Source organism: Bubalus bubalis, chromosome 13 (genome assembly GCF_019923935.1).
Source record: "Bubalus bubalis isolate 160015118507 breed Murrah chromosome 13, NDDB_SH_1, whole genome shotgun sequence".
In the NCBI taxonomy this organism is placed as follows: Eukaryota; Metazoa; Chordata; class Mammalia; order Artiodactyla; family Bovidae; genus Bubalus; species Bubalus bubalis.
This window is the reverse complement of record NC_059169.1, coordinates 10,210,916-10,234,682: the sequence shown is the minus strand read 5'-3', so window position 1 is coordinate 10,234,682 and position 23,767 is coordinate 10,210,916. Positions and strand designations below refer to the sequence as shown.

The window sequence follows — 23,767 nt, the reverse complement described above, 5'->3', positions numbered from 1 at the left end:
TTGTAAGATGAAGTCACTGGCTAATTAAAAGAAGAAATTGTCTTAATCGTTCTTGAGACTGGATGGAATGTAAATTTATATATATGTAGTCGACCACAAGTTACTTAAGGGCACTCATGATTAAAATGAGGATTTCCTCTTTGACAAGGCTCTTCAAGTTTTTACCTTTTCTTAAGATGTTAAATATCAACTTTAAAATCTTGCTAGGAAAGAGAAAATAGAATGTGAGAGATTAGAACAGAATATTCTACATTGGAGTAAAAGGTAAGCTGAAGAACATTTTAATGACTGTTTTACTTGCCTGTTTTATGTATAATTGCACTGGGCCAGTGCTTCCTGACTTTTTATTTTCAAAAATATCCCTGGCACTCTTGACAACTAGTGTAATTTTAGTACCTGGTAATTAAGAAAATGCAAGGGTCTACCGTTATCATGGATTAGTACTACTGTTGAATAACTGCAGTATTGTATTAATCGGTTCATATTTGTTTACATTTGATAGAAATTTGTAGGAATATAAGAGAGATTAGATAATGTTTGCTAGCTATGCATTCCCAGCATCTTAGCATTCCTGGACTGATAGAACCAAACTTTTCAGCACCCCACATTAACATTTCTTTAGTCCTGTTTTCTCATTAGATTGATTGTTTAGAGTTATTTTATTCATTGATTTGGCTGATTTGACTGATACATGTCCTGGAGTTGAGACCAGACCCCAGAAAATCTTATTTTATCTGACTGTAACAGCTCTTCATTTAATCATTTCTCCAGGCTCATCAAAAATCATTTCAGTACTTCACAGGAAGATTTGCTAGATTCTGAATAAGTTGAACTACATGGGCCTATTTTGGGGTTTATGTCTTTAAGAAAATCAACAGTTTCTCTCTGTGGTTTGAAATCACTGGCATTCCTCATAGCCTAAGAGGCTATAACCTATCTGCTGGCTTTTGCAGACACTCTCCTAAAATAATTTTTTTCCGTTGTGTACTTCTAAATGTCAAAGATCATCTTTCTAGTTCTCGTTTAGGTATTATTATTATCATCTATGTAATAGGATGTAATAGTAATATCACAGTAGTATCTACACAAAAAGATCAGAATATTTGGAGGAATTTTTGAGAAATACAAAGAGATTAGGATAAAATCTTGAATTACACTGGTTTGTCACAATTTAAATTGTGAATCTTCAGCTCTTGAAAATGTCCTTTGTGTAAATGACAGATTGCCTAGCTTGCTCTTTCATGTTTTGTCTTCCACTTAATTAAAAAAAAAAAAAAACCTGTAGCCTTTAAAATAACCAGTTAATTACAATGGGACTCTGACCAGTTCTCATCACTTGGCTTTCTTCCTTTAATATTTTAATGCTGTGCTTAACCGCACCGCCCCCCCGCCCCCCCACTTCAGTTTTATACTTACTGAGATTATTTTCAATTTGAGGCTCTTTTCCTAATATCTGGGCACATCCTTTATGGGCCTCCCTCTTTCCTGTCTTTCCTCTAATTCTTCCTCACTTGCTTCTTCTCATTTGTGAAATGAATGATTGCCATCATGGCTATTAAATATAAGGGTGCTAGTGTTTTGCTTATGCTGAAAGAAAGGGAAGCCATAAAATTTGAGGTGAAATAAAACATAATAAAGAACAGGGCAGGGTCATCAACTTTATAAAGCTTTTGGAATTCCCCTGAAAACCCCTTCTGAATCACTCCCGAAACCTCCCGTAAAACCTTTTCCCTCAAGTGCCAGCTTCTAAAATAAGTGAAATTACATGCTATTAAAGTTTCTGGGTTTTCTGTACTGTTTGGCGATCCACCACTTTTATACTAGCTTTATTGAGATATATCACATTTTAACTACATTTTGAGTTCAGTGACTTCTCCTGAGTTTGTCTCAGAGTTGAACTGAACATTGATTCCCTGGTAAAATATGTTCCCTTTTCTAAACAACTGAAATGTAATCATGCCTCTCACACCTACCCATTTGTAGGTTGTGGATGGTCATAACTATTCATAGATTTCTCTGTTTTACTGTCTTTCTGGGTTATGTGGTGAAAATGAAATTGATCTTTTCTGTGGTTTCCTTCTCTCTCACATCTGTGCTTCTTTTCTTTTCTTCTGTGCTGCCCAAGGAGGAAACTACTGGCTGGAGCATTGATGAATTAGGTGTCTTTTGCATAATAGTAGCTCTTGTTTATGGAGCATTTTTTCCCCAGTAGCAGGCAGTTTTGTGAATGTTATTTCTAATGCTAATTCTCCTCTTAATTATTTTCATTTACATTTAAGAAACAAAGGATTAGAAATGGTAAGTAATTTGCTCAAGGTCACAGAGCTACTGAGTGGTGGGTTGCTTCAAATTTAGATTCCTTTAGCTCGGGGGACCATGTATTTTTCAAGATACTTTGGTAAAACTAATAGGATTAGAGGATGCGGGCTAAAATTTGAGTTGCCACTTTGTGTCAAATAGTACAAGGCATGTTATATGTGGAATTTAAGGGTCAGATAGGCTCTTACCATTGTCAGGGTGAGAGACAGTTAAGACTTAATATGTTACTTTTGTGTACTTTTTTTTTTGGTCTTCCTTGTCTCCCTCATCCTCACTCCTGATATTTTCCCTTTGACCTCTCTAAGTTGAAGATACAAGAACTATTGATTCCGAGTTTATCTTTAACCCCAGAGATAGACAACAGCAATCAGTGAGCTTGATTTGCATTACAGTTTGATCTGGATCAAAGGTCCTTAATACAATCAGGCCAAAATTGATTCTTGAAAGAAAAAGAAATTGTAAATTTCAACTCTGTCTTTAACGACTTCCAGATTATTCTAATTCCTTTTTTTGGCCTGTCTTTCTCACAGTTACAAATCATACCCAATTTAAGTGAAAATTTTTTGGTCCTCAAGTCATCATACTCCAGACCTGCTTCTCACCAGGGTTTCTACATCTGATATTTCACTCCATATACTTAGTGGCTAATGCTAAATCCCGAGATCTATCGTGGTGCCCTTTCCCTGTCATCCTCTTGTCACGCTACTGATAGATACGGTCACTTCTTCATTCAAAATATCTCCCATATTCACTGCTCACTGTCTTGACTACCAACACTCTCCTCCAGATTACCATTATTCTGGAGGGGACTATGATAATAGTTTCTCTACTTCTTAAACTCCCTGGCCATTCTTCACATAGCGGTCGGTGTGATATTTTAAAACTCTAAATAATAAGGAAATAATAAGGACTCACCCCATCTCATTCCACCCAGTCGATTCCTGCTTTAAACCCATTAATGTCTTTCCATTGCACTTAGATAAAATGAAAATTCCTTGTTGGGACTACAAACCCGGAATGATTTGACATCTGCCTTTCTCTCCAATCCCATTTTATACCACTGCCTTCCTTGCCTACCATACTTTAGTCACTAGCTTTCTTGAACACATCAAACTTAGAATAAGTTTTTGGGGATAGGGTGGGAAGTCTAGAACACTCTTGCTGATATCTTTCATATCTTGGCTTAAGTGTCATGTATTCAAGAGAAGACACTCGGACATTTCTAGTCAGTCATTCTGTTTTATAACTATATTGTAAATCTCTGTAAAGTACTCATGACTTTTGGATATTTTTCTTGCTTGTTAATTTTTTCCTGGTGTATTATTTTGAAAAATTTCAATCAGACAATATTTTAAAAGAATTTTACAGTGTATTCCCATAGGTGCTATGCTGTGCTCACCTATGTCCGACTCTTTGTGACCCCATGGACTGTAGCCTGCCAGGCTCCTCTGTCCATGGGGATTCTCCAGGCAAGAATGCTGGAGTGGATTGCAATGCCCTTCTCCAGATCTTCCCAACCCAGGGATCAAACCTTGGTCTCCTGCATTGCAGGCAGATTCTTCACTGTGTGAGCCACAGCAGGGAAGCCCAAGAATACTGGAGAGGGTAGCCTATCCCTTCTCTAGGGGAACTTTCTGACCTAGGGATTGAAACAGGGTCTGCTGCATTGCGTGCAGATTCTTTACCAACTGAGCTACCAGGGAAGCCCCGTGTACTTATATTCCCAACACCAAAACTCCATTATTAATCTTTTGCTAAATTTGCTTTATTGCTAATTTGTTTAACTATTTAAATTTTGGTGTATTTCATAGTACATTGCAAATACCAGTATGCATCCTGCTAAATACTTGAATATACATGTCATTAACTTAATTCAGTATTTGTATACAATTTGGTTATTTTAAGGCACACTTTGTATACAGTTAACGTGAACGCATCTGAAGTATGTATTTGTTGATTTTGATATATGCATACCCCAAACACCACCAAGATGTTGAACATTACCGTCATACTCAGTTGACGTTGACCATTCCCTCATACTCAGTGCTTGTCAGTTCTCACTCCCCCCACAACCGGGTTTAGAGACAACCTGTTCTCAATTTTTATACCAAATATTCTGTTCAGTTGCTCAGTCATGTCCAACTCTTTGCGATCCCATGGACTACAGCATGCCAGGCCTCCCTGTCCATCACCAACTCCCGGAGTTTACTCAAACCCATGTCCATTGAGTCGGTGATGCCATCCAACCATCTCATCCTCTGTCGTCCCCTTCTCCTCCCGCCTTCAATCTTTCCCAGTATCAGGGTCTTTTCAAATGAGTCAGTTCTTTGCATCAGGTGGCCAGAGTATTGGAGATTCAACTTCAGCATCAGTCCTTCCAATGAATATTCAGGACTGATTTCCTTTAAGATGGACTGGTTGGATCTCCTTGCAGTCCAAGGGACTCTCAAGAGTCTTCTCCAACACCACAGTTCAAAAACATCAATTCTTCAGTGCTCAGTTTTCTTTAAAGTCCAACTCTCACATCCACATGTGACTACTGGCAAAACCATAGCCTTGACTAGATGGACCTTTGTTGGCAAAGTAATATCTCTGTTTTTTTAATATGCTATCTAGGTTGATCATAACTTTTCTTCCAAGAAGCAAGCATCTTTTAATTTCATGGCTGCAGTCACCATCTGCAGTGATTTTGGAGCCCCAAAATAAAGTCTGTCACTGTTTGCACTGTTTCCCCATCTATTTGCCATGAAGTGATGGGACCAGATGCCATGATCTCAGTTTTCTGAATGTTGAGCTTTAAGCCAACTTATCACTCTTCTCTTTCACTTTCATCAAGAGGTTCTTTAGTTCTTCGCTTTCTGCCATAAGGGTGGTATCAGCTGTATGTCTGAGGTTATTGATATTTCTCCAGGCAATCCTGATTGCAGCTTGTGCTTCCTCCAGCCCAGCATTTCTCATGATGTACTCTGCATATAAGTTAAACAAGCAGGGTGACAATATACAGCCTTGACGTACTCCTTTCCTGATTTGGAATCAGTCTGTTGTTCCATGTCCAGTTCTAACTGTTGCTTCCTGATCACATACAGATTTCTCAAGAGGCAGGTCAGGTGGTCTGGTATTCCCATCTCTTTAAGAATTTTCCATAGTGTGGTGATCCACACTGTCAAAGGTTTTGGCATAGTGAATACAGCAGAAATAGATGTTTTTCTGGAATTCTCTTTGTTTTTTATATGATTCAACGGATGTTGGCAATTTGATCTCTGGTTCCTCTGCCTTTCCAGCTTGAACATCTGGAAGTTCATGGTTCACGTACTGTTGAAGCCTGGCTTGGAGAATTTTGAGCATTACTTTACTAGTGTGTGAGATGAGTGCAGTTGTGCGGTAGTTGAGCATTCTTTGGCATTGCCTTTCTTTGAGATTGGAATGAAAACTGACCTTTTCCAGTCCTGTGGCCACTGCTGAGTTTTCCAAATTTGCTGACGTATTGAGTGCAGCACTTCCACAGCATCATCTTTTAGGATTTGAAAGAGCTCAACTGGAATTCCATCACCTCCACTAGCTTTGTTTGTAGTAATGTTTCTTAAGGCTCACTTGACTTCACATTCCAGGATGTCTGGCTCTAGGTAAGTGATCACACCATCGTGATTATCTGGGTCATGAAGATCTTTTTTGTATAGTTCTTCTGTGTATCCCCTGGAGAAGGAAATGGTTACCCACTCCAGTATTCTTGCCTGGAGAATCCCATGGACAGAGAAGCCTTGGTAGACTACGGTCCATGGGGTCGCAAAGAGTTCAGACACGACTGAACGACTTCACTTTCTTTCTTCATGTGTATTCTTGCCACCTCTTAATATCTTCTGCTTCTGTTAGGTCTATACCATTTCTGTCTTTTATTGTGCCCATCTTTGCATGAAATGTTCCCTTGGTATCTCTCATTTTCTTGAAGAAATCTCTAGTCTCTCCCATTCTCTTGTTTTCCTCTATTTCTTTGCATTGATCACTGAGGAAGGCTTTCTTATCTCTCCTTGCTATTCTTTGGTACTCTGAATTCAAATGGGTATATCTTTCTTTTTCTCCTTTGCTTTTCACTTCTCTTCTTTTCACAGTTATTTGTAAGCCCTCCTAAGACAGCCATTTTGCTCTTTTGCATTTGTTTTTCTTAGGGATGATCTTGATCCCTGTCTCCTGTATAGTGTCATGAATCTCCATCCATAGTTCATCAGGCACTCTATCATGTCTAATCCCTTGAATCTATATGTCACTTCCACTGTATAATCATAAGGGATTTGATTAAAGTCATACCTGAATGGTCTAGTGGTTTTCCCTACTTTCTTCAATTTAAGTCTGAATTTGTCAATAAGGAGTTCATGATCTGAGACATAGTCAGCTCCCTGTCTTGTTTTTGCTGCCTGTATAGAACTTCTCCATCTTTGGCTGCAAAGAATATAATCAGTCTGATTTCCATATTGACCATCTGGTGATGTCCATGTGTAGAGTCTTCTGTTGTGTTGTTGGAAGAGGGTGTTTGCTATGGCCAGTGCATTCTCTTGGCAAAACTCTACTAGCCTTTGCCCTGTTTCATTCTATACTCCAAGACCAAATTTGCCTGTTATTCCAGATATTTCTTGGCTTTCTCCTTTTGCATTCCAGTCCCCTATAATGAAGAGGACATCTTTTTTGGGTGTTAGTTCTAGAAGGTCTTGTAGGTCTTCATAGAACTGTTCAGCTTCAGCTTCTTCAGCATTACTGGTTGGGTCATAGACTTGGATTACTGTGATATTGATTGGTTTGCCTTGGAAACGAAGAGATCATTCTGTCGTTTTTGAGATTGCATCCAAGTGCTGCATTTTGGACTCTTTTGTTGACCATGATGGCTACTCCATTTCTTCAAAGGGATTCTTGCCCACAGTAGTAGATATAATGGTCATCTGAGTTAAATTCACCCATTCCAGTCCATTTTAATTCGCTGATTCCTAAAATAGTAAATATTAGATTTGTAAAAATTGGGATAAAATTTAGATAGTATAAAATCCAGCCTTTCAAAGTGTACAGTCCAGTGGTTTTTAGTATATTCACAGAACTAGTGAATCTTCACCACTGAAGAGGAACTAAAGAGCCTCTTGATGAAGGTAAAAGAGGAGAGTGAAAAGCTGGCTTAAAACTCAACGTTCAAAAAACTAATATCAGGCATCTGGTCCCGTCATTTCATGGCAAATAGATGGAGAAACAGTAAGAGACTTTATTTTCCTGGGCTCCAAAGTCACTGCAGATGGTGACTGCAGCCATGAAATTAAAAGACGCTTACTCCTTGGAATAAAAGCTGTGACAAACTTAGACAGCCTATTAAATAGCAGAGACATTGCTTTGCCCACAAAGGTCCGTCTAGTCAAAGCTGTGGTTTTTCCTGTAGTCATGTATGGATGTGAGCTCTGGACCATAAAGAAGGCTGAGCATTGAAGAATTGATGCTTTTGAATTGTGGTGCTGGAGAAGACTCTTGAGAGTCCTTTGGACTGCAAGGAGATCTAACCAGTCCATCCTCAAGGAAATCAGTCCTGAATATTCATTGGAAGGACTGATGCTGAAGCTGAAGCTCCAATACTTTGGCCCCCTGATATGAAGAGCTGACTCATCAGAGAAGACCCTGAGGCTGGGGGAGATTGAACGCAGGAAGAGAAGGCGATGACCAAGGACAAGATGGTTGGATGGCATCACCGACTTGATGGATATGAGTTTGAGCAAGGACCAAGAGATAATGAAAGACAGGCAGGCCTGTTGTGCTTCTGTTCATGGGGTCTCAAAGAGTCAGACGTGACTAAGCGAGTGAGCAACACCACCACCTACCACTCTAATGCCAGAACACTTTCAGTACCCCCAAAAGAAACTCTGTATTCATTAATGTGTGTGTGTGTGTGCATGATGGCATGTGCTCAGTCATGTCCGACTCTTTTTAACCCTATGGACTCTAGCCCACCAGGCTCCTCTGTCCATGGGATTCTCTAGGGAAGAATGCTGGAGTGTGTTGGTATTTCCTCCCCAGCTATCCAATAACAGTCACTCCTTATATTCTAGCCCCTGGCCATCACCAATTTGCTTTCTGTTTCAGTGGATTTATCTATTCTGGATATTTCTTATAAATGGAATCATAAAACATATGTCCTTCTGTGTTCACTTAGAGTTATATTTTCAAAGTTCCTGTATATATATATATTGGTACTTCATTCTTTTTATGAGCAAATAATATTCCATCCTGTTCCAGAATACTGGAGTGGGTAGCCATTCCCTTCTTCAGGGGATCTGGTCAACCCAGGAATCAAACTGGGGTCTCCTGCATTGCAGGTGGATTCGTTACCAGCTAAGCTACCAGGGAAGCCCAAATAGTATTCCATTGTGTGTTTATAGTACATTTTATTTATTCATTTAGCTGCGGATGGACATTTGGTTTGTTTCCATATACTGAGTGTTGTAGATTGTGCTGCTGTGAATATGCATATCTATGCATGTTTGTGTATCTGTTTTCAACTATCTTGGTATATACCTAGTTGTGGAATTGCTGGTTTACGTGGTAATTCTGTGGTTAACTTTTTGAGGAACTGCCAATCTGTTTTCCCCAGTGGCTGAATCATCTTACATTCCTACTAGCAGTGTATGAGGTTTCCAATTTCTTTTCATCCTTGCCAATACTTGTTATTTTCCGTTTTTTTTTTTTTTTAATATTATTGCCATCCTAGTATGTGTGAAATGATATCTGACTGTGGCAGATATTGGCAGAATGGATAAAAAAAAAATCCAACTATATGCTGTCTCTAAGAAACTCACTTTAGATCTAGACACAGAGGTAGATTGAAAGCAAAAGATTAGAAATAGATATCCCATGCAGATGGTAACCAAGAGAACTGGGGTGGCGCTACTAAAATATATTCTGTCTGTCAGACAAAATGGACTTTAAGTCTAAACTGTTGAAAGAGATGAAAGACACTATGTATCGACTGTTATAAACATATATGTACCAAACAGCCAATACCAAAAATACGTGACGTAAGTATTGACTTGAAAAGATAAATCGATAGTTATACAATAAGAGTTGGGGACTTCAGTAGTACAATTTAAATAATGAGTAGAAGGTCCATAGAGAGGACCAGTAAAGAAGTAAAGCTTGTAACAGTTTAAACCAATGAAACTTTATAGATATATATAGGACACTCTACCCAATAGTAAAAGTATACACATTTGTCTCAAGTAATTCTCTGTTAAATGGAAGAGTGAATGACTGAGATATAAAGAATTGAGTTGTAAAGAATTTTTGATGGAAAAGAGAAAATAGTATCAAGCTGGAACAGTATCTCATAAAGTTTGTTCCTTTCCCTGCAGAATCCCAGGATTTAGTTTGATATGGAAATACTCTCTTGTCTCTTGTACTCAATTACCTTGATGGGTTGCTCTTCTCTTAAAATAGTGTGGGGTTTTCTCTGCATTAAGTAAATTCTTTCTTTGAAAATGATTGTTTTATGTTCATTTGCTTAGTATTTTATAGTAAAATTGACCATGGGTTAATTTGTATTTCTAGTTTCTAGTGGCTTACTTGGTAGCCCAGCTGGTAAAGAATCAGCCTGCAATGCAAGAGTCCCCAGTTCAATTCCTGGGTCAGCAAGATCTGCTGGAGAAGGGATAGGCTGCCCACTCCCATATTCTTGGGCTTCCCTGGTGGCTCAGAGGGTAAAGAATCCACCTGCAATGTGGGAGATTTCTAGTACTTAAGACAGTGAACATCACATAAGTATGTATTCAGTGAATGGTTATTCAGTGAATGAATCCAAATAGGGATGTCTATATAAGTATGGAAATGAAATAAGTAGACCCACATTTTAAAGTTGTTTTTTTTTTTTCACAGTATTTATAGATCATGATTTGACAATATTTTTTCTCATCTCCCTTCCCCACCCCCCCCCATCTCCAAGTTTGTAATGGAGATATGTGGGAAGAGTAGCGATATTAAGTAAGCCAGGATGAACGCTCAGCTAACAGATAACTAAAAAGAAAAAAAAAGCTAGGATTATTTAAGTAAACTTAATATGTGATTGTTAATGACTATAGCAAGTCAGTCCATTTTGGCTGTCCTTGGATTCATTAGGCAGGACTAATGGAAGTTTTAAGATTCAAACATAGGAGAGTCTTTTAATGAACCTTCTTGGCTTCACACTAACCTATGATGTTATATCTTACGTTCTCTGCAGGTTAGGCTCTCCCATAAATTTCTTCTTGATATTAGTCTTCCTACCACCTTGGCCCCTGTCTCTTAAGTATGTAGGAACTATATTATCTTTTCTGCTCTGCCCTGGCAATTTTTTCCTTTCCTTTGGCTAGTTTTCCTTTTGGAATGGTATAACGTTTAAAAAAGTTGCTCTTGTTTTTTCAATATAGAAGAACAAATTGTTCATGCTACGAGGGATAGAAATACTTAGCTAAGCCCTCAAATCTTTTCTTTCTTTCATGCTGCTTAGAAAACTTTTCACATGTTGTATATGACTTTGTGGTTAAAGATATGTCAAGGAAGCATTTGAAAAAATATTGCAATTTGTATCTTTTCCCCAATCTTAACATCCTGTTAATTCATTTTCCAATTTGGTCCTCAGTAGAAGAGATATTTAATATTCATTTATTTAATTAGGAGATTTACTAAGAAAGGCCTAAGGAAAAATTATGTGGAAGAAAATAGTGTTAAAGTATTCTCATCCTCATAAAGTATGGAAGAATGAGGTTTTTATTTTGCAGTTTTTGTATTATTGAAGTCTGTGGTCACTTGAGGTTACGTGGTAGTCCGTGTTCTGTATCCCTTCTCTCTTCTTCGTCAGTTGGGTCCTTCCGTTTTCTTTCGTTGCTCCAATATACACACTTTGGGTTTCCGCATTGTTTCACAAGTTCTCTCTCTGCATTTTACCACGTTATATGAGTTCTCAGTGTCTCTCTTGTTGTTTTATTGCTGTTCCTTCTTGCATACCTTTTCTTTTTTTTATCACTCTATTGCAAAAGGCTCTATATAATGTTTGGAAACTTTCTGACAGCTCATTCTGCTCCAGTCTAGATGCTGAACCATGCTTTACTTCTGATCCCTGAATCAGAGTTAGGGATCTAGTATTTTTTATTTGCCTGAGTAGAGGAAAGGTAGCCCAGATCAGTTTTCCCAAGAAAACAAAAAAAAAACTAATTGCCTCTCTTTGCCATATTTAAACAAGTACTGTTATGTACTGGTTTACTTTCTTATAGCACAGCTTGATTAAATCTTTACGTGTATACTATTTAAACTCAGTGTATTTGTATAGATATCCGTGTGTTCATGTGTGCATAGCCGTCTTAGGAAAGGCAAAATGTCCTGTGCCCACTTTACACTTTTTCATTTTCCAGTGGTAAAAGCTCAGTGATAATAAGGATCACCTCTAGGTACCTCTTGTAGAGATTATGTTCGTCTGCAGTAGTAGTAGATATATGAATAATTCATAGTTGGACTGCAACACATATATGTTTATGTTCTAGTTACTGGATAATTATAGGCCCTAGAGAAATATAAATATGTATCACTTCAGTCTGAAGTGTGCTATTCTGAAGATATACCAATACTAAACTGATAATGACTGAAGTGACTATAACTAACTTGTAATTAAAAGGCAACAACAAAAAAGTGGAAAATTATGACCAAATAACAATATGGGAAACGCATTGATGATGAAATTTATTTTTCCAAATTGTTTGAATTTGAACTATCTCCTTGTTTGTCTTCACAGTAGCAACTTTTCAGTGTAGCCAAGTGTTGCATGGCAGCCAAATTGCCTAGTAGATTTTGAATTATATTTCCTTGGAAAACTTAGTAATGTGGTAATTCTTATTTAAGTCTGTGCAACTGTCATTCGTTTATCAGAGCTGTAGTGTTACACCTTTTTATTGCCCCTACCCTGTAACCTTAAACAGCAAAGATTTTCCTCATCCTCCATGTTCACTTCCCGTTGGTAAGACTGTGGGTGCATTGGAGTTCTATTCTATGCCAGCCTTGTCCAGGTATGAGGCTGATGGAGGTTCTGCCATCCACAGTGGCACGGATCATGGAGGCAGGAAGTAGAGGGGTCTCGATTTTGATCAGCAGTTCTCTGTAATTCAGCATTCACTACTATATTGCATTATGTGGTTTTGCAGTTTGTATATCATCGTCATCATGTCCTAAATCTTGAATTCATCCCCTTTTCTCCATTTATCTTGTGGTTCCATTTGTTCAAGCTAGTGTCATCTTTTGCCTAGATCACTGTAACAGCCCTCCAGATGGCTCCTCTGTCACAGACTGGATACCTGTCTTAAAGCAGACCCTGGAATTTTATTGGGGAATATTCTTGGGACCAACGCACATGAGGGAGTGAAAGAAATTGTGGACTGAAGGGGGATTTGAATTGAGTTGAGACTCAGACTCAACAACGGCCTTAGCTCTTTCTGCAGAGAGTTCTGCGTATTGAAAAGTGGAAGTTGCTCAGTCGTGACTCTCTGCAACCCTATGGACTATACAGTCTGTGGAATTCTCCAGGCCAAAATACTGGAGTGGGTAGCCTTTCCCTTCTTCAGGGGATCTTCTCAACCCAGGGATCAAACCCAGGTCTCCTGCATTGTAAGCGGATTCTTTGCCAACTGAGCTGTCAGGAAAGCCCAGTATTGGCTGATCTTTTGTATTAAATAGCTGTCTCAAATTGGGGCAATAAGATTGAACTGTTATACACGTGTGTTAACTAAGCCTTGGGTGCAGGCTGCCCCTTGGAAGGAGTAATACAAGCTGAGGACAAGTCAGCTTTTGGTTGATGATACTTCCAGCAGCTGGAGGAATGTCCTAAAGTGGTGAGATGGACAGAGCTCTGTTTCATAATTTTAATATGTGTTTTCCACAGTTGTTCATTTCTGAGTATTTTCAGAGTTCTGTTATGATTTTTGAATCTGGCTATTCAGGAATACATTAACAAACAGTTTCAACTTTTTGTTATATTTCTAAGTTAATTGCTTTCTGATTAGTGAGTATCATCTTTCTTATTTAGAAACTTTCTAATTTGATGAGAATTGCTTTATGGCCAAGGAGTAAATCACTTTAAATACATCTTCCGTGTGTACCTGAACAGAGTGTGTATTTTCATATTATTGTAGGCCATGTTTTATAGGTCAGGTCTGCCTATTGGGATGTTCAAATCTTCTAGTGAGGTTTTTGGCTATTTGATCAGTTTTTGAGAGTGATTAGCAACGTTTTCTTGCTTGCCAGGAAGTTAATGGGTAATATAGCAGTGTAATGTGTCTTCTTGGCTAATTTTACTTTTTATCAAATATATGGCTTTTTTTGAGTTTGCTTTCTAATTTCATTTTATCAGTATTGTTATGCCTAAACCAGGTTATTTTGGTGTTTTCCTATGTTCTTTTTTTTTTTTTTTTTCCAGTCAACCAGTAGTCTATTGATTGAGGTCTCTCTCTTGTAAGTGTATATACTGATGTTTTTCTTTTTCTGTTCAAGACTGGCACTGTCTTTTAACCATATATTGCAGTCGATGTACATTTATTGTATTTACTACTTTCTGATTTATTTGTCTTTTAACCATAGATTGCAGTCGATGTACATTTATTGTATTTACTACTTTCTGATTTATTTATATTATCTTCTTTTTATTTTTGTTTCACTTCTTGGATTCTACTTTCTCTCCTTTCATGACTTCTTTTTGATAATGATTGCCTTTAAAATTTCTCTTCTTTATTCCATTCCCATCCCCCCCACTCCTTTCCCCTGTGATAGAAATTTTATGCTTATTTCTATTTCAGCGTTTACTGTAGAAATTTGAATTTGGAGACAGTTCTTTAGGTGTTCCTCAGTATCCTAAACTTTTTAAAATGTTTACTTACTTTAAAATTCAATCTACAGTTTTTTCTCCTATCAAAGATTTTCTCCTTATATGCTTTCTTGTATTTTATTTCCTTAATTCTTTACCCCACTAATTAGACATTATTACTGGGCTATAAATAGCTAATATTTATGTACCTTTACTCAAATATTTGTTTTCTTTGTTCATTGTTCCTTCTTCCCATCCCTGACTTTATAAATGGGATTATTTCTGTTTTTCCTGGAATTTACCCCTTAGAAGTTTCTCCAGGTAATTAACTCAGTTTTTGCTAGATGGGACTATTCACAGTCTTTGTTAAAAGAAGACTTTGGTGTGTATGCAAGTCCAGGTTGATCGTGGTTTTCTGTTAGCGTAGTGCTGGAATATTTGTACTGTGTTTTGCTCTGCAGCTGTTGAAGAGAGAGTTGTCAGTCTCATTTTTGTTACTCCTTTGTAGGCGGTCTGTTCTTTTGTCTGGCTCCTTCATAAAAATCATTTTTATGGAGGAATGCTTTATGAAGAATAAAATCTTAACTATTTTAAGTGTATAGGTTAGAGAATTTTAGTACATGTCACTACAATTACTGCTGCTACTGCTAAGTCACTTCAGTTGTGTCCGATTCTGTGCAACCCCATAGACGGCAGCCCACCAGGGTCCCCCGTCCCTTGGATTCTCCAGGCAAGAACACTGGAGTGGGTTGCCATTTCCTTCTCCAATGCATGAAAGTGAAAAGTGAAAGTGAAGTTGCTCAGTCGTGTCTGACCCTTAGCATGGACTGCAGCCTACCAGGCTCCTCCATCCACAGGATTTTCCAGGCAAGAGTACTGGAGTGGGGTGCCATTGAAGGTATAGATAATTTCTGTTCTTTTAAAAAACATTGCTTCCTTCATTTTACACTTCCACCAGCAGTGTTTCAAGAGTTCTAGTTACCTACTTACTCCATGCTTGCGAATACTTGTCTTTCTAGTTTTAGTCATTCTAATGGATATGTAGTTATATTTCATTGTGATTTTGATTTCTGTTTCCTTAATACTGTGGAGCATATTTTCACATGCTTAATGACTATTCATTAATCTTTGCCAAACCAAAGGTCACTTAAATTTTCTCTTATTTATCTTCTAGACATTTTATGGTTTAGTATTATATAGTTAGGGCTACAATCCACTCTGGGTTAACTTTTGTGAAATGTGAAGGACTTTGTCTAGATTCACTTTTTGCCATGGATTTCCAGTTGTTCTAGCAGCATTTATTGAAGTGATTGTCTTTTCTCTATTGAGTTACTTTTGCTTTCTCGTCAAAGATCATTCACTGTGTTTGGGTGAGTTTATTTCCGTGCTTTCCATGCTATTCCATTGATTGATTTGACTGTTCTTTTACTAATATCTTGGTGATTTTATTACTGTAGCTTTATAGTAAGCCTTAAAGTTGGGTAATGTCAGTGTTTTGAATTTGTTGTCATCTTTTAATACTGTGTTGGCCATTACAGGTCTCTTACTTTTGTATATAAATGTTAAAATCAGTTTGTTGATATATACAAAATAGCTTAATGGGGTTTTGGTTGGAATTGCTTTGAATCTATAGATCAATTTAGGGGAGAATTGATATCTCAACAATATTTAGTTCATGCATGTGGAATTTTTCTCTATTTATTTAGTTAGATCTTCCTTAATTTCATTCATCAGAACTTTGTAGTTTTCTGCATATAGATACTATACATATTTTGTAGATTTATGCCTAAGTGTTTTATTCTTTGGGGTACTAATGTAAATGGTATTGTTCTTAACTTCAAGTGTTTCCATTACTGATATGTGGGAATGCAGTTCAAATTGTAATTACATTAGTCTTAGAAGGTTTTTTTTTTGTTCGTTTGGGTTTTTTTTGGTGGTTGTGGTTCTTGATTCTTTGAGATTTTCTTCATAGATGATCTTATTTCCTGCTAATGACATTTCTTCCTTCTTAATTTGTTTACCTTTTTCTTGTCTTATTGCATAAGCTGGGACCTATAGTAAGATGTTGAATAGGAGGGGTGAGAAAGGACATCCTTGCCTTGTTCCTGATCCTAGGAAGAGTTGGACATGACTGAAGTGACTTAGCATGCACAGTTCTTACATGTATGGCCTACTCATCAATGTAAACCCTTACCATTTTAGGTAGGAGAGAGAAATGATCATATGTATATATTAAAGAATTTTGCTGACGTCTTTATAGTTTGATGGGACCAACTGTATTAGTAGGGAGCTCTGTTAGGAGATTTCTGGTTAGCACCACCAAATTAGGAATCGGACATTTCTCAAGAAATATTTCACTTTTCCTTTCTTTTTACATTTCCTTCTCTATCAGTCATTACAGTCTATGAATTTTTTATTGAAGAAGCTATAGGTGAAAAACTATATAAAATTCTTCATTATATGACTCATGATATTTATATCATGAAGATGTCATTTTACCAGCCTTTACAGTATCAGATTATGCCCCTGTGTATAGGAGCAGGTTTTGCTTAAAGGGGTGTAGGTTATGTACGGTGTGTCTTGTGTAGCTCAACATAGTGTGGTGGTCAAGAAATACAGTTAGACTTGGGATTCATAACTGAGTGGGAAAGCACCAAGCCGTAGAGGCTTCTTTCATCCACATCCTGCCTCCACATTGTCCTGACTCTACCTCTAATACAAGGCTAGACCTTGCTCTTTCTCTGTATCGACAGTTGAGTCCGGGTTACAGCTCTCTCTCTACTGATGGTTTAGTTGCCAAGTCATGTCTGACTCTTTTGTGACCCTGTGGACTGTAGCCCTCCAGGCTCCCCTGTCCATGGACCTCTCCAGGCGAGAATACTGGAGTGGGTTGCCATTTCCTTCTCCAGGGGATTTTTCCGATGATCAGACCTGCAGCTCTGTGTCATTCGAGTTGGCAGGTGGATTCTTTACCGCTGAGCCACCAGGGAAGCCCAGTAAGTCAGCCTGACTTAGAGCCACAGGCAGACGTCCATTGAGAGGATGGTAAAGGTGAGGAAACACGTGCCAACAGCACAGAGTTGTTGTTTTTTTTTTAAGCAATCTTATCAGGAGATTTCATCTCGTTTTAAAAACCTTGGAGAATTTTATTTTGTTATGATAAGGAAGGTTGTTCTGTTTCAAACATACGTCAACTAAAGATAATAAATTTAAAGAAATGTGTTCTAGACAAAAGTTGAACAGAGGAATAAGTACGCTAATGGGTTAAACAATGTGAGAGACCGTTAGTGGATATTTCATACCCAGGCTGGAAAAAGTGAGGGGTTGCAAGCCATCAACTTGATCACTTCTGATTTTTCCGGGAATGCCAACTTTTGACTGAATGTGTTTTTTTTCCTTTTTCTTCCAGTTCCTGGCACCCCATAACTTACCCTAATTAGAGTCACAGACACAATAAGAAAGGGGGGATGATGGACTGGGCTTTTTGATATTATTTAGTATCATCTATGTGGAATATTTTTTTCCCTCCTTTTCAAATGGCTAGTTCTCATTTCTCCATGGCATGACGACAGCATAAAAATACGTGCTGTCTGAAATGTAATGACTTACTTGGCGTAAGACTTTTGAGTAGAATACCTTACTATTATATTATTTTCAGTTATAGCTCAAAAATTACATTGAGTTCATGACTGTAATGTCACCAACTTCTACCAGTTTCTTCCTGTCTCTCTGTCATTTAATATTTGGCTTCTTAAATTCTTGTCACGGACTCTTCTCTTCTGGGTTGTGTGTATTCACAGGTCTATTGCTGCATCGCCTCCTTTGGGGGCGCTATGTTGCAATTGTCTTATTATATATTACCCCGATGCCTCACAGTGTCTCACCTCTTCTGAACATAAAATAGGGGAGCTTCCCTGGTGGGTCAGTGGTAAAGAACTTACCTGTCAATGCAGGAGGCATAAGAGATGTGGGTTCATTCTCTGGGTTGGGAAGATCCCCTGGAGGAGGGCATGGCAACCCACTCCAGTGTTCTTGCCTAGATAATCCCATGGACAGAGGAGCCTGGGGAGTTACAGTCCATGAGGTTGCAAAGAGGCAGACACGACTGAGGGACAGCACTGAACGTAAAATAATTTGTTGTTGACAAATGATTTTACTTGTCTTGTTTTGCCATCTAGTTCTTTATTACCAAGGAAAATTTCCAAATCTTATTTTGAACCTCACAAATCCCTAAATAGTCCAGGATCCCTAGTAAATGACTAAGAAGAGATTAATACTGGAATCAGAATAACTGCACATTTCCTAATCTTCAGTGGGAACTGGAAATGGTAGAGACATGGGGTGCGGATATCATTCCTCTTGAGGTTTCCTGTTCACATGGATAAATAGTTTTTGATGGCGAATTGATAACATGTTTTATGGGGGAATATCACTTTAATAAAGACCTTAAGTTGTTTTTAAAAAGGTATCTCAGGCCTGCTGATTTCTAATTTTTAGATATTGTTTCTTCATTGCTCAAAAACAAGCTAATTCTTCTTTACTGATTTCGATCTAGTTCCTTTATGTGATATTCATTGTGGGGCTGCAGTGCTAAGAGACAAATAATGTTCTTGTTACTTTCAAGCAGAATCTGTAGAATGCAGAAGTGTGTAGGATAATTTGCACCTAATTTATGTGTCCAGTTCTCTTTTCCTCTGCCATCCTGCAGATAAACTCTGTACTTCAGATGGTTTCAGTCCTTCCTTAAACCTGTCCTATGTTCCCCCACCTCTGTTTTGTTTCTGTTCTTCCTGCCTACTGTGTTCATATCCTGCTCATCCTGCATAGTCTTATATAAATAGCCCTATCTATTGTGTGCTGTGTGCTAAGTCGCTTCTGTCGTGTCTGACTCTGTGCGACCCCATGGACTCGAGCCCGCCAGGCTGCTCTGTCCATGAGATTTCCCAGGCAAGAATACTGAACTGGGTTGCCATGTCCTCCTCCAGGAAATCTTCCCGACCCAGGGATCGAACCTGTGTCCCTTCTGTCTCCTGTGTTGGCAGGCAGGTTCTTTTACCGCTAGTGCCGCCTGGGAAGCCTCCTGTCTGTTGGGTTGGCCAAAAATCTTATTTGGGTTTCTCCATCATATCTTATGGAAAAACCTGAATGAACTTTTTGGCCAACCCAATATAATATGCTTGTCTTAATCCCTTTTTCTCTTTCCTATGATTCCTTTCTGAATTCCCATTGAGAGAATTATCTGGGGTCCTGTGCCTCTTTCTTCCTAGATTATACAGCTCCCTGTGTGAAAATAGCATATTCATCTTTCTTGTTCTTATTGCATCTGTGTTGCTTTTATAGTGCTGTCCCACATAAATCTATCTCACATAAGTGTAACCAGTATCTGAACTTTTAAAGCTGAATTAATTATGAAACACTTTTAACTAAGTCGAAGTTAAGAGTGATGTTCTGTGGATCAGGGGTCAGATGTCTGTGGCATTTGGCCCTGTCTGCGCTTTTCTTCAGAGATCCCACAGCTAGAGTGCAGGGCTGATAGAACATCACTGGGCGGGTGGGGTCCTTGAAGGGCTCCTCCCTGACCTCTTTCTTCACAAACGATCACAAACAAGTGGTCTCAGACATGAGTGTCTCCACCGTGTTGTCAGAAACCCTCTAAACACAGAGACTTCACAGCTTTTCTTGGTAAGTCATCACAGATGACTCATGCTGTCAAAATTTTTACTTTATAACTACTCTAAATACTCAGTCCTGTTTAATCACAGCAGTTTTATTCTTTTTTCTTACAAGACGTTGGCTGGAAGCGTCCTCTGTTTTGGGCCTGATGTTGTATTTTTGTAATACTCCCACGTCTTAGCATTTCATCCCCAGGTGACTGAATGGTATATGTTGGTAGCTTCTCCATGATGGCAGCAAGCCCTGCCTCTTTAGCTCCAGTCATAATAGAACAGCCATGGCTTGATTTTTCCCAGAGCCATCATGTCTTTCTTGCAGATAAAAACTGCAGGGGTTCCCTATAGTTTTGCAGATGAAAATACCTCAAGTACCTGTAAATCATTACTTTTGAAAACAAGGAATTTAAATTGTTATGCCTGCAAACAGCAGTTTGGGGGACTGAAAAGGAAAGCATGTGTTTGTGTGTGTTTCCTTAATGCTATATAAGTTGTTTCTTATATCTTTGGTTAATTAATATTGTATCTACTTCCATTTTTGGAATCTACCGTCAAATTATGTTTTCTTACTGGGGAAAATGTTGCATTTATTGGTACACACAGTCTTTTTCTTTTAAAAATGATCACACTCATTTAAAAATATATATGAAACATATGTACGATCCTTAACCGGCATTATTTTCCTGATGCTAAAGAAAGGAACTTTAAAATAAATTAGTTATTGTCTTCTGTGTTACTGAACATGTGGTCAGTTGTCATGTTCATGCATCCAGATGATCGAAGCCTGAACTGCTGTCTCATTCTTCCCTGCTGTTAGGCTACCCTGTCATGATCAAGGCCTCAGCAGGCGGTGGTGGGAAGGGCATGCGGATCGCTTGGGATGATGAAGAGACCAGGTGAGATTCTGTCCAAAATATACTTTTGATGAAAATAGCAGTCACTGGAGTTTTATTAAACTGACAAGTAAACAGATACCAAAAGCATAATGGAATAATTAAAACAATCATCTAATTTTTACTCCTCTAGATGGGCAAAATTAATATTAGGCAGAAAAGTTTCTTATTTATATTTTGGTGTTTATCCTATTATAGAAAGTTTTCTTTTTTTACTATCTCAAACATTAATAAAGGATTATCTTTTACAGTATATTTTTAAAGATTACAGTCATGATTCTGTCTTCTAGGTAAAAATTGCTAATGTTTGCCTATTCTGAATATGATCGAAGATTTGAATCTAATATATTTGAAAGCAGTAGTAATTTCATCTGTTTATGTATTACTCAGTACTCATTTGCTTCCCCATGATTGTCTGTAAAAACCGTGAACTACTTTGATAACTTCAGTGTTATCTTTATAGTGTTACTGTTTTTCAGTATAATTTATAGTGTGAAATACATTTCCTTTTGAATTGAAAGTATAGTATGTTGTTCATATGCAGTGTACTCTGTTATGTATTTGAACAGTTTCTTAGTAGTAGTTTCAGAAATCAAAAGAGACTTTGAAAACAAAATTTTATAAACTTAATGTATTGATAACATCATGGTGAGTAGAAAAATAAATTTTTTAACAACTGCCTTGTCCATGCAAGTTTTAGGGGACTCTATTCAGATTTTATTACATACTTCAAAGCTTGACAGTAAGAGAGATTTATATCATTTTTTGAAGGAAAGGGATGAAAAAAATCACTGAATTATTATCATTAATGTTGCCTTTCCTGCCCTTTCTCTACCCAGAAGTAATTTGGTCTTCCAAATGGTTAGTTCTTTTTTCTCCTTTTCTTTTCCTTTCCTTCTCATTCCCTGAAATCTCTGAAAGAGAGAAATCAGGAGTAGTCGGTATGAAAGCCATCCAGTGCAAAGCTAATTCAGAAGTTAGGTTCTAAAGTGAACTTAATTTACAAGGTAAAAATCTCTCAGGGGCAATAGATTACCCTAAAATGTGAGGGGACAGACACTACATTGCAGACTCGCACAGACAGTTTTAACTCTAAACGACGATTGTCTCAGAACACCGTTGTTTCTTGGGTTGTAGTTCAGAGGTGGGGTGATGATATTTGCCTAAGACAAGTCTTTCAACCCCAGCCTCATGCTCAGTATTACTGCTACCACATAGTGACCAAGGTCCCATCAGAGTCTCCTCTCCCATCTTACACTTATGAGCATGAAGAAACTCATTGGGTGCATTGGTGCTGTTATTGAGGTGTTTGATATTGGCAGCCTCCTATATGACAAGCAGTGTTTTAGTAAGTTTCCAGGAAGAGAGCCATGAACAGAAACATGCAATAGAGGGAACCCTCTATTCCTCCATAGCCAGTGTATGACTGGATCCGGAGTTCTTAACCTTTGAATTTACAGACGCATAAAGTTCAGGGATGTTCATGCACCTGGATAAGGGGGAAAAAAGTACGTGTTTCTTTTACTAGCCTCTACCTGGAATTTAGTGTTTCCTCCAATATAGACAACAATCTACAACAATAGTATCTGTGGAACTTTGCAGCCTTCAGGAAATCCCTTATATTCTCACATCACAGTTATTGCAGGTTCCTCTAAGTAACAGTGTAACAATTAGCAACAAGTAACAATTAGACTTGTTGTTGGAGCTTATTAACGAATACAGAGCCACTTACAGGATATCCCAAATTTGTTTTTAAAGAATATCTTGATACCTTTATTTCAATATAATTTCTTATGAAACCCTATGCATACTCTTTTCTATGTTTTAAATCACTTCGAGCCATATTTTGACAAATGCTTCGTGATCCTGCCAAAGGCATCCATGACATAAACAAGGTTTAGAAACCCATTCTGATAGGAAGAGACAGTGAACAAGATGAAAATCAATCATATACTATTGTGGAGGATGATAAGCAATATTAAAAAAAATAAAGGAGGAAAGGAAGAGGCATGGGGAGTGTTGGAAGGAATTCCTGTTGTAAACAGGACTGGCAGGATTGTCCTTGCTGAGTAGGCATATTTGAGTGGTGAGGTTAGAGTACATGGAGATGAGGACCAGGCTGGGGAAGAGCAGGTGTGGAGGCGGTGATGCAGGAGCAGGTCTGGAGAGAAGCAGGTGGCCAGGTGGTGGGGGCTGGGGAGGGGTAGAAGGACACGGGAACAGACTATCTGGGACCTTGTAGGCCATGCTTAGTGAGACGTAGGCTGTTGGAGGGTTTTCAGTAGAGAAGTCACAATCATGGAACTTCACAACAAATTCCTCACCTTATTTACATGTTTCAAATTGTAGAAATTTTCAGGCATACAACAGTGTAGAAGAATGTAATGAACTTCTGTACTGTGTATCATCCAGATGAACCAGTTGTCAAGATTTTGTGACTTAAGTTTTAAAAAGGATGACTCTGGCAGGTATCGTGGTAATAGACTTAATGGGGACAGAATCATGAACCCCAGAATCAGGGAAACCAGACAGGGGGCTGTTGAAATAACTCAAGCAAGAAAAATGATGATGGTGGCTTTCCCCAGTGTAATGGTGGAAGTGCTAAGAAAGAGTTTAATCCTGAAAGGAGAGGCAACAGAATTTGCTGAATGATTGGATATAGAGTTTAAGTACTTGAGGATGACTTAAGGGCCCTGTTTAAGAGAGAGAGAGAGAGAGAGAGAGAGAGAGAGAGAGAGATGTTTGGCTCTTACTGTCTCTTTGGCCTTGGTGGTTTACTCGCTAAGCCGTGTCTGACTCTTGCAACCCCATGGACTGTAGCCTGCTAGACTCCTTAGTCCTTGGGATTTCCCAGGCAAGAATACTGGAGTGGGTAGTCATTTCCTCCTCCAGGAATCTTCCTGACTCAGGGATTGAACCTAGGTCTCCTGCATTGCAGGCATATTCTTTACCAACTGAACTACTGGAGAGTTCATATATATGAATTAAATTGCTATGCTGCAACACTGCTTTACTTGAAAATTTCTTGGGAAGTGCTGAGAGGTTAAGGT

General features: G+C 38.3%; 1 protein-coding gene across 5 annotated transcripts in view; it reads left to right on the top strand.

Moving 5' to 3' along the window:
- Positions 1-23,767, top strand: part of PCCA (propionyl-CoA carboxylase subunit alpha) — a 363,650-nt gene that overhangs the window by 122,660 nt on the left and 217,223 nt on the right. For all 5 annotated transcript variants that reach the window (XM_044927096.2, XM_025262608.3, XM_025262607.3 and 2 more), the window contains one exon: positions 20,642-20,720. In XM_044927096.2, coding sequence (XP_044783031.2) covers positions 20,642-20,720 — 79 coding nt within the window. The remainder of the gene's footprint in view (positions 1-20,641; positions 20,721-23,767) is intronic.